General features: G+C 45.7%; 2 protein-coding genes across 4 annotated transcripts; both read right to left on the bottom strand.

Annotated features, from left to right (window-relative positions):
* Positions 1 to 186: 186 nt before the first annotated feature.
* On the bottom strand, positions 187 to 8,195 carry LOC111075470 (intersectin-1). 3 transcript variants are annotated; one of them, XM_022368783.2, is made up of 12 exons: positions 8,087 to 8,195; positions 7,341 to 7,832; positions 6,803 to 7,204; positions 6,297 to 6,730; positions 5,957 to 6,230; positions 5,747 to 5,894; positions 5,423 to 5,686; positions 4,425 to 5,345; positions 3,960 to 4,241; positions 3,599 to 3,872; positions 3,355 to 3,528; positions 189 to 452 (listed from the first exon to the last, which is right to left on the bottom strand). In XM_022368783.2, the coding sequence occupies exons 2-12, from the start codon at positions 7,502 to 7,504 to the stop codon at positions 316 to 318; spliced, it is 3,474 nt and encodes a 1,157-aa protein (XP_022224475.1). In that variant the 5' UTR covers positions 7,505 to 7,832; positions 8,087 to 8,195; the 3' UTR covers positions 189 to 315. The 3 variants fall into 3 exon arrangements, with proteins under 3 accessions (XP_022224478.1, XP_022224475.1, XP_022224477.1); XM_022368785.2 differs by lacking the exon at positions 189 to 452 and adding an exon at positions 1,854 to 2,827; XM_022368786.2 differs by lacking the exon at positions 3,960 to 4,241 and having other exon boundaries at positions 187 to 452.
* Positions 8,196 to 8,600: 405 nt separating this feature from the next.
* Positions 8,601 to 10,388, bottom strand: LOC121405521 (nuclear pore complex protein Nup98-Nup96-like). The gene is made up of 2 exons (XM_041596358.1): positions 10,104 to 10,388; positions 8,601 to 8,828 (listed from the first exon to the last, which is right to left on the bottom strand). Exons 1-2 carry the CDS (start codon positions 10,386 to 10,388, stop codon positions 8,601 to 8,603), a joined length of 513 nt encoding a protein of 170 aa, XP_041452292.1.
* Between the last annotated feature and the right edge of the window lie 99 nt (positions 10,389 to 10,487).

The following is a 10,487-nucleotide window of genomic DNA, read 5'->3' as shown; positions in this document are numbered from 1 at the left end:
ATGGATATAAAAAATAAATAAATAATTCAAAATTTAGCAACACCTTTGCGGAAGCGGAAAACAAAACAGAATTGTAAATTGTTAAACTGATTTTAAATAAGATATAAGACAATTTTACTAAAAATAAAATTAATGAACAAATAATTTAGAAGGAAAGCCTATCAATCATTTGGTGTTTGGGAAAGGAAGCCGTTTCTTGGGCAAATGCCAGTCCATCAGCACGGGAAGCACCACCAGTCGATTGTCACTGTCCCCAAATCATGGAGGAGGGGGTCATTTTCTTAGTGCACTAGAACCGGAAATAGGCGCAGCCCATCAGCATTCCATCGCACCGCTTGGAGATGTGCACCGATTGTATGGTGCCCTGAAGATTGTGATTGCAACTCGCCACAGCCTCTGTATGCCCCGAAGGCTTGGGCTTTCACTGGGCCTGCAACATGAGTTTTGGATTTCTGCGGGACAGAAGCAAGCATTCGATATAGTTTTTTTTAAATGAAAGAATAGATGGTATATTTTGTTTGAAGTTCCGTTTATACATTTATTGCACCAAATATGTTGAATTTGTTATTTTTTCATAATTTAATTGTAATGTATTTTTGTTTTCTTGTTACTTTTTTATTTTTTTTGTTTTCGTTTTTTCTAATTATCTTTCGAAACTGATATATTTAAATATGCTTTATGGTATTTCTTTTTGTTTGTTAGGTTTTTCATTTCTTGCAGAATTCGCTTTATATATGTGTATGTATATGTACTATATGCTGAAGATGGAAACACTTCCTTTATATAGATTTTGGTTTTCTTTCTTTTTGTTTGTATATAGGTAAATATATCGATGGTCACCATTTCGCATTTAAAGTGAGTCTCTCAGTGGTAGGTGAGTGTGCAAAATGCTTCTAGAATTCGTTCTCAGTGTGGGTAGGGCATTGGTTTTCCAACTCCTTGATAATTATTCTTCTTCTAATTTTTTCACATTAATTAACTCTCGTAACGATTAAACAAGTACGCTTTTATATGAGCATTATATGTATGCCATGGTGTGTAGTATGTGTGTGACTCATATTTTAGGGGAATGTATCTCAATTAACATCATTTTGTTAGTTTCGTTCTAAAGAAATTGTAGTACTTGCTCCATATATGTATAAGTATACATGAATATATGTATATAGTATGTATGTATGTATGTATATGCATAGTTTTTGTGGCTCAATTAAATTTATTAGTACTCGTACATATGCTTCCATAATCAACCCAACATTAGCTACATAAATACGTTTTGTTTATGTTTTTTATGTTTATGTTTTTTTGTATGCAATAGAATTTCGCCCAAAGAACCGCCGACCAGTGGATCGCTTGGGTGCACTAAATAGTCCGTCTTGCTGATCGGCCATTTATGAGTTTGATAACGTTTCTTTTTCATTATTTTTTGGTTTCGTTTAATAGAGCTATAGGCGCATAAATAGTTTATTTGTATGCAATAACAAGTTACGATTAAGATTAATCCATGTAAGGTGATTGGTTTTTTGGTAATCATTTTGAAAGGCATTTGACAGTGCTTCATCATCATCATCATATGTACTATATGTATGAGAATAGCGTAGATATATAAATGTTTGGTTTGTGTTTGTGATATATAGACTAATTGTAACTAGCATTAAACAGATTCGAACAGCGTAACATAGCTCTATATACTGGCTTGTGGTAATATGTATGTATCAATTTCTCTATATAGGTTTTTGTACATACTCAATTTATACATCCCCATCCGGTCCGGTCCCTAAGCCACCATCAGACTCTACAGATACTCGTACATTAGCGGCAAACAATTTCAACATTTATCAATTGTTGACAGACAATAGACAGTAAATAAATACAATTATGGCAGTTGATAGAAGCGCTTAGAAATTTAAAAAAAAATTAGTTAGATTACACATCAAACATAAACATAGGATAGCCGTTCACCCAAACGTATTATATCTCATTAATATTATCAATACTGTTGCCCGTAAGCCTTTCCGTTCCCCATTAACTTTAATATTTCCATAGTTTTCCTTTCGATACGAGTACGAGTACAAGAGAATGGTCGATCATCAATGCTTAATATTTAGTTAACAATAATTATTTTCCACCTATTTTTGCTGTTTTTTTTCTCGCATTACTTATACAGCAAATCAGCCAATGCATATATGTACAATTATATACGGATATTATTGGAAAACACAGAAAACCATCGTTATATGTATACGTTCTACGAGTATATGCATAAGTGTTGTAGCTTTTTTTTGAGGGGGGGGAAGGGAAAAACACTTTAATCGCTTATGGTTTCTTTTTTTTTTTTTTTAAACACACATCTAATACAACGAAAGTGTAATTTTAATTGTGATTTGATATCAATATGTATTTCGGATTTCCATATGCAGATTATGTTACGTGTAAGTATATCCATTAAAATGACTCTTTCTTACTTGATTTCGGTTGTATCTTTCGTTTAGTTGATAATGAACATGACAGAGAGATAGAGCTGAATTTTAGCGAATTGCAATGTTTGTTTCAACAAAGGATCATCTTTTTAGAGAACATCCCAAGAACACGCCCAAAAGAGCTACGAATACAAACAGATTTTCCTATACGTTTTATGGGAGGATAGCCTTCTTTGAGGCGTATGAATATGCTGCTGACTGACTACATATATGTATAGTCTGTGGTGATCTTAACATTATCGCAGACCCCCACCGGGGGATCGTGTGTGTTTGTAGATTTGTTTCGTTTGTGTTTAAGCGAATGCATTATGCCGCTTAGAGGCCAAAGCCGATGGCTCGTTATACGTTTCCTGTTCGTTCGTTTGCCGCATGAAGAGAGGGGATTATAATTGGAATCAGAATTGCATTTAATTAGTTTGCTTTGTATATATGTACACACATAATGGGGTTAAAAATATAAATATGTAGACTAAATAAATACAAAATGCACAAAATAAAGGGACTAGGACTACTAGGCATATATGTAGATTGGCTAAGCAATAGAGAGATAGAGAGAGGAGCAGCCATCGCTCAACTTAGGTATAAATATCAGCACTAAAAACTAAATAATCACAATTAACAAATAGATATACATAAATGTCGAATGAAAATATTGCAACAAATTATAACTAAACATAATAAGAAGGTATGATGGTATTTTCTCTTGAAAGAAGACATAACGAGAACAAATTGGCATTGCTTATTCGATATTAATAAATCATAAGATGTGGAGTGTGGAATGTGTAGCATAGAGAGCATAGCTTGTTGTGGGGTGTCTGGGTTCGAGAGATTCACTGCATTCCCTGCTTTGCGGAGCCATTCAGTTTTGCTGTCTTACCGGACGTCACAAAGGGACCCACATAGTTGCTGGGAAACAGGCCGGATAGGCCGTTCAGTTCGCCGCGCCACCATTCCGGCTCGTCCCGGCCCAACACACTGATGATGTCGTCCTTCTCGAATGAGAGCTCATCGTCGTTTTGTGCTTTGTACGGATAGAGAGCAATGACCTTATCTGCAATAAAATTAGAGTGAGAGAGAGTTATGCATACAAACATAGTGAGATTTATGTTATCGAAACCAACCCAAGATCTGCTCGGTCATCTCAATGCGACTGCCCGAGACAGGGGTGTTGCGTCCGCTGTTGCGACCGCCTTGCAGCACCTTCACGTAGGTGGCTGGGAACCAACCGATCTGTCTGCGCCTGCCCTTCGCCTGCAGCTCGCCCTCCCACCAGCCGGAGTCGGTCTTCTTGCGAATCATAATCAGCTGGCCGCGCGTCAGCGACAGTTGTTCGGTGCTGGTTGCCTCGTACGGCGCAATCACTTGTGCAATCTCCGATCGTTTGGCCCGCATGCCCTAGAAGATCGCAGGGAGAAGACCAAGGTAAGATTAGTTACGGACGCTGCAAAAGGGAAGCAACAACAAGCTGTGTCAACTATTTACGGGTGTCATGGAAGAGGTGCGTGACATGGGTCGGCTATAGCTCTCGGCCGGTTCGCTGCTTTGTGTCGTGGACTGTGTATTGATCTGGGAAACTTCAGTGTCTAGGTCTTCGTGCGCCTCATCCGCCGCTGCGGTCTGCTCTGCCAGCTGTACTGTGGGCTGCTGCTGCTCCAGCTGCTGTGGAAGTGGCTGTTCCTGCAGCTGTTCCTGAGCGTGCGCCTGTGGCAGCGCATATGTTTCAGCTTGAGCAGCGTAGGCAGAGTTGCCGTTTAGTGTAGTCTCCTGGGTATCGAGTGCACAAATATGACGGTGGCAAAGGGGCACAGCACATGAAAAGCATTGGATTAGTAGATGAAAATGATTGGTTAACGCACAACTCTACTCTGGAGGGGTGTACACACAGCTTCCGTTTTTTTTTTTCAGTAGTGTCTATCAACCTACAGCAGTGCGAGCTACTCCACTCACCTGATCCACCGAGTCAGTCACAGCTGCAGCTGCATCTGCGACCGCCGTGCCCACGTCCGCCTTCTGCACATAGTTCGAGGGGAACATGCCGGTGCGATTGCCAATGGTGCCCGTCCACCATTCGCCCTCCTTTTTGATAACCATCACCATTTCACCGGCCCCAAAGCTCAGGTCACCGTCCTCGGCAGATTCATAAGGATATGCGGCTATGTAATACTCGATTTCGGAGCCAGGGGTGGCCAGGTCTGCGTCCAATGCGGGAGCCACATTGATATTGTCATTGTAAGTATCTGCCGGATACGGATTTACGGATTCTGCTGCTGCCTCTTCGATCACCTCTGGCGCGATGGTCGAAGCAACAACGGCAACTCCTTCTTCCTCCTCCAGCTTCTCCACATAGGACTCGGGAAACCAGCCGGTATGGCCATTGATCTCCCCAGCCAGCCAGCCCGGCTCGGCATTCTGCTCGAGAGGAACCAGTATGAGGTCACCCGGCACGAATGTTATCTCCTCGGCATTGCGGGCACTGAACTCATAGACGGCGCGATATTTGGCAAAGCCCTCGGGCGCTGGTCCGCTCAGATCCACAGCTGCTGCGGCCACGGCGCTAGTGTCATTGGTCAGGCCACCATATGCATCGGTGGCTGCTGTTTCAGGCTCGCCCCAACCGCCGCTAGAGGCGCCCGTGTCCCAAGCAGCGGTGGCTGCTGTCACCTCGTTCTTGCGGTTGTACTTCAATTCCAACACTGAGGTACGCTCCACATCGTACTCCTTGTAGAGTTCTTCGCACTTGGCGAGCAGACCGGAGAGCTCGTCCTTTACCTCCGTCATCTGCACGTCGTTCGAGTTGATGTCCTCCTTCTTGGACTCGATTTCCTTGCCAATATTTTCCACCTTGTCTTTGATCTGATTGATCAGCAGCTGCACAGCCCAGGGATACCAATTTTATGTCAAATATTGTACATCAATAGGTGGAAGGACTCCATGCTAAAACTCACCTGTTTATGGGCAAAGGCAGCATTTAGCTGCTCCTGTTGCGCCTCACCGCCCATGGCAGCACCACTGGACTTGCTCTTGGCATCCCATTTGGCCCGCTCCTGGGTGAGCTGCATCAGCTTGGCATTCTGCTCCTTGATGCGCGTCTTCAGCTGGGCCATTTCGCTCATGGAAGTGTCCCGCTGCGTGCGCATGCCATCGATGACAGACTTGACATTGGTCACGCCTGCGCGTGTGTCGCAAATCCTCTGCGACAAGTCCTTTATCTGTAAGGCAGGAAAATGAAAACTCATTTCGTATGGAAATGTACCCCAAACCCAACCAACTTTTTCGTTAAGCGTGCTCAGCTCCACATTAAGCTGCGTGTTGTGTGCCTTCTGTTTGAGGACACGCTCCTGTTCACGTTGCTTCTGTGCGTTCATTTCGGCAATTCGCGCTTGCTCCCACTCCTGCTGGCGCTGCTTTTCCAGCTCTCTGTCAGGCAAATAGAGATCTCAGTGAAATGTGGATGGACACCGATTTGGGACAGAACTTACTTCCTGGCTGTTTCCTTGGCCTCTAGCTCTCGCTTGCGCTGATCCTCCTTTTCCATTTCGATTTCACGCTGACGCTGTAGCTGGCGCTCCAATTCCTCCTGCTGCTTGCGCTCCGCCTCGAGGCGAGCCTTCTCGCGCCTGTCCGTCTCCTCGCGTTCCTTGCGCTCGCGTTCCTCCCGCTCCTTGCGCTGCTGATCCTCAATCACCTTTCGCCTGCGGTCGAGCTCCGCCTGGCCCTTCACATAGTTCTCCTTGCGCTTGTCCTCAAACGAAGCTAAGAAAGGAAATAGATTGTATAGTATTCAATGCGAATCCGAGAGAATTTCTTCGGGAGACTTACTTTGCGGCAAGCCGGCCAGTGGATCTGCATCGCCTGCAGCCACACCGCCCTGGGAGGACACAGATGCATGCCGGGAGGCGGGCTGTGAGCCTGGGCGCGAGACCACAGCCGATACCGAGCCCGGACGCGATTTAATCTTGCGCAAGTTGGGCGGCACCCAGTCCAAGGGCAGCGTGACGGGTATCTTTTCGCCGGCCATGGCTTTCTCGCAGAGGAACATGGCCAGGATGAACTCCTCGCAGCTGAGTCGCCCATCGCCATCGACGTCCGAGAGTGTCCAGATCTGGGCCAGCGTCACCTGCGGCAGTTTGCTCTGCACCAACACACTGCGCGCCTGGGCGCCCGTCAAGTAGCCAGAGCGGGTCCGGTCATTGGCATTGAAAACCTGCGTATATTTGCGTTTCTGAGCAGCCTGCACGGCCCACTCCCCCTGACTGTGGGATGGATAAAAAGGTTGCTTGCATTACTTGGAGCCCTTTTGGCGTACGTTCGTTGTTGAGTCTTACGGTGATTCGATGGATGGCGCCCGCTCCGAAATGGACATATGGCGGCTAGGTGGATTGCTGGAGGGCGGCGTGGGCCCAGCCGGTAGTCCCGATGGCGAGACAATCGCTGCTACTGCTGGCACCACAGCCACTGGAGCAACCGGCACGGCGACAGGTGCGGCCACAGGAAGGGGAACTGTGGCAGCCACAATGCTCTTTAGCGGATCGAGTGGACTCATGGAGCTCGTGGAGCCACGTGGCGTCATTGTGGGCGTTTTCTGGCCATCGGTGAGCGAGGCTAGAAGCGTTGGGGGTAGGGCTTTGGGCACCTCCAAGCCGCGCAGCTTTAGATTGATCAGTTTGCATGCTATGCTGAATTCATTAATGTTCATCTTGCCATCGGAATCCGTGTCGGCCAGTGCCCTACAGGAAACGAAGAATCGACGGGAAAGCAAATATGTAAACAAAATAGCTCTTATCGGCACTGACGCCGCTTCGTGGCTGTCGAAGCGATTGATAGCCGACACGCCAGTGAGTCATTACACTCCACTCCACTCACCAGATTTGGCCTAAGATCAGAGGCGGTAGCTGGGACTGCAGGAAAAATCCCTTCGCCTGGGCGCCCGTGATGAAGCCCGCCTGGGGCTGGAGGCCTTTGAACTGCTCCTGGTACTTTAGCTTCTCCCGCTGGGTCACCGCCCACGCATCCACCGCTGGATTCATTTCGATTCGCGATTATCCTACTTTTCGCAGAGGTACTCCTTCCTTCCGTCCGTCCTTTCCTGTTTTTTTGTGTTGTATCCTATCCCAGTTTCCTTCCTTTCGTGTGTGTTGTGTGTGTGTACTCCCACACAAGTTTTTATAGTTGTGTGCGTGTATGCTTAATGCGCTCTCTTCGGCCGCTGCTGAGTACACATCAAATACATGTCATGCTCTTGCTCTTGCCTTTCGCTCTCTTTACTATGGCCTATTGAGTATCGTATCCGTTTGCCACTGCTCTGCTTTTGCTCCCACCACCCCACAATTTTTCACAATGGATTTTATGCTTTACCTGAAATGCAATTCTTAACGTTAGACATACACTGGTGAACAGTTCAAAGCTAAATCAGCGGCAGCGGTCGAGATAAGTAAATGTAGGTGCTTTCATAGATTTTCGCAACGGTAGGCGTTTTCAATGCACAGAAAACCGATAGGACAGGCAAAAAGCTACTCAGAATTATCATTAATTGCCCTTGCCCTTGCATTTCTCACTAGTTGCCGACACTACGACCACACTCTCGATGGAATTTTACAGAGCTTTCTTACTTTTCATTGGAATACAAAAGTTCCGTTCCTCCTGTTATATTTGCGTAAATTTTTGTTTCAATCAATAGTAGGATCAGTGGGACCATCAAAATTTTCAAGCAGTGCTGTACAATTTTCGAATTCTATCGCCGCCTATCGCACAAAAATATTGTATTTTCGTGGCAATATTTTGCTCGAAATCAGTTTCATTATTTCATTGATAGTTTCATTTTTTTTCTTTGATACCGATAACTGCGTTTCATTATTTCATCGATAATTTTATGTATTTCTGCTTAGATCTAATCCATTTAATCGAAAAAAACGATATTTTGGTAATATTCGTTTTATTGCTCGAGAGCTTAAGTCAAGTTTATGTCAAGTTCCGGGAGTCCTAGCTCTTAAACCGAATATAAAAATCTAGGAATATGATTTTGTTCAACGTTATATGTACAAATATATTGACACTTGAATAATTTTAGCGCAGTTCAGGTGAAAGATGATGAATTTATAACCTCATGGCAAAGAACACAGTGCCCTAGCCCTCGCGTCCAATGGTGAAATTGGGCACCACACAGGACCCATTCTCGGCCAGGTAGGACTTGAGATCATCCAGCGAGGGTATCGTGTAGTAGCCCACGCGTCGCAACACTATCCCTGTGGGATGTGGCGCATAGTCTGACGCCCCATAGCGCCTCGCTGCTGCCTCAATGGCCAGTCTGGAGCGATTCACTGCAGTCTTCTGCGAGAGGGCCGCCTGCTGCTGCTTCAATGCGAAGGTATAAGTAGAGTCGCGTCCCCAGAAGCGACTCACACGTTCCTTCTCGTTTAGTTTAGTTTTTTAGTTTTATCGTATCTTTAAAATTGTGGCTGCCACAGATTTTCGTCCTTTATGGGGGCGGAAGGGGGCGGGGCGAAATTTTGAAATACACTTGTAGCAGTGTGATATCACATGAGTCAAGAAACAAAATTTGGTTCCTCTAGCTTTTATAGTCTCTGAGATCCAGGCGTCAAACAAGACGGACAGACGGACAGACAGACATGGCTCTATCGACTCGGCTATTGATGCTGATCAAGAATATATATACTTTATGGGGTCGGAAAATTTTCCTTCTCTGCGTTACACACATCCACTTTTACCACAAATCTAATATACCCCTTAACTCTTTTTTGAGTACGTACGGGTATAAAAACTTAACTTGCCGAATCTGAATCAGATCGGATCGGATCATAATTATAGCCCGACTCGAAGCGGGCCGAGGCATTTACGAAGCCGAAAGCAGAGGCAAAGGCTAGCCTAAAGGAGAATGGAAGAAATACCCCGCGCGCCTGTCACTACAACAGCCCATCAAACCAAAACGAAAAACCGAAATTCAGTTCAAGCGGAAAAAAATTGTAGAGCCCACACACAAGCACAGTATGTCTGAATACATGGCACACACACATTTACGTAACCTGGAAACGAAACTCAAAACGGTTTCGGAAAATAAGAATTGATAAAAATTTTGTCGTGTCTGTTTACACATATCCCCACCCCCCCCGGCCCCCGGGCACCCGCCACAACGTAACCTGGAAACGAAACTCAAAACGGTTTCGGAAAATAAGAATTGATAAAAATTTTGTCGTGTCTGTTTACACACATACATTTGCAATGCTCAGCTTGCTTTCGCTTCCCGACATGAGTCATACATGCCGAACGGCCCAGCTCCCGACCCGAATGTCTGCCTCACAGAGCCGAAGCGCCTGGGAGCTGGGACAGAAAACTCAGCTGCGCCCCTTTGGTTTTATGAACTGGCACATCTCCGAATTGAAACTCGCGCTCCCTCTGTCAATTTTTTTTCGACGCGTGAAAAAGTGATAAAGTGATATTCACCTAAATAGCGTGTGTACGGCTGCAAATATGGCCAATAAAAAAAAAACCGCCAACACAGAAGAAATGGACTCGAGAAATATTCTCAAGCTTTTCAACTTCGACAACAACAATGCCGACTGTCGCTGAGACAGCAATGGGCGTTTTGGACGCGCTAGGTGATGAAGTCACCAGGTAGAACAGGAGGATTGCAGAATCCCGCTCCCGTCTGGAATTTCGCGTCTTTTCGGCCGCTCTGCAAATCCCTTGGCGAACTCGACTGGAAATGTCCCTCCGAGAGTTAGCATCCGAGTGCGAAATATGCACTATTCGAATAGTTCCGCGCACAACTATTCGGTGGGGCAAAGCTCGAGCTCGGTCCAGGTTCCGCTCCAGGCTCCGGTCCAGGCACCGGTCCAGGTTCCGGTCCAGGCACCGGTCCAGGCTTTCCACGGACCACCACCCTCTCGAAGGCATGTATGGATTTATAATCCTATAAAGCCGGTGCCCGACCTCCGGCTGCCAGGGCAGTGTGTGGAGCGTACAGGGGTGAATGAATTCACCTATACCCCACCG

The sequence above is a fragment of the Drosophila obscura genome, unplaced genomic scaffold (assembly GCF_018151105.1).
Source record: "Drosophila obscura isolate BZ-5 IFL unplaced genomic scaffold, ASM1815110v1 contig_14, whole genome shotgun sequence".
NCBI lineage: Eukaryota > Metazoa > Arthropoda > Insecta > Diptera > Drosophilidae > Drosophila > Drosophila obscura.
The sequence above is the reverse complement of the archived record's forward strand: the minus strand, read 5'-3'. Positions and strand labels throughout refer to the sequence as shown.

What these genes read in the sequence shown, in the direction of transcription:
- LOC111075470 (XM_022368783.2), bottom strand. Translation starts at nt 7,504, where the DNA reads ATGAATCCAGCGGTGGATGCGTGGGCGGTGACCCAGCGGGAGAAGCTA. An exon ending in ACTGGCCGGCTTGCCGCAAA is followed by an intron (nt 6,231 to 6,296) that starts GTAAGTCTCCCG and finishes TTCCTTTCTTAG; the next exon opens with CTTCGTTTGAGGACAAGCGC. An exon ending in TGAGCACGCTTAACGAAAAA is followed by an intron (nt 5,687 to 5,746) that starts GTTGGTTGGGTT and finishes CCTGCCTTACAG; the next exon opens with ATAAAGGACTTGTCGCAGAG.
- LOC121405521 (XM_041596358.1), bottom strand. Translation starts at nt 10,388, where the DNA reads ATGCCTTCGAGAGGGTGGTGGTCCGTGGAAAGCCTGGACCGGTGCCTG. An exon ending in CAATCCTCCTGTTCTACCTG is followed by an intron (nt 8,829 to 10,103) that starts GTGACTTCATCA and finishes TTCGCATTGAAG; the next exon opens with CAGCAGCAGGCGGCCCTCTC.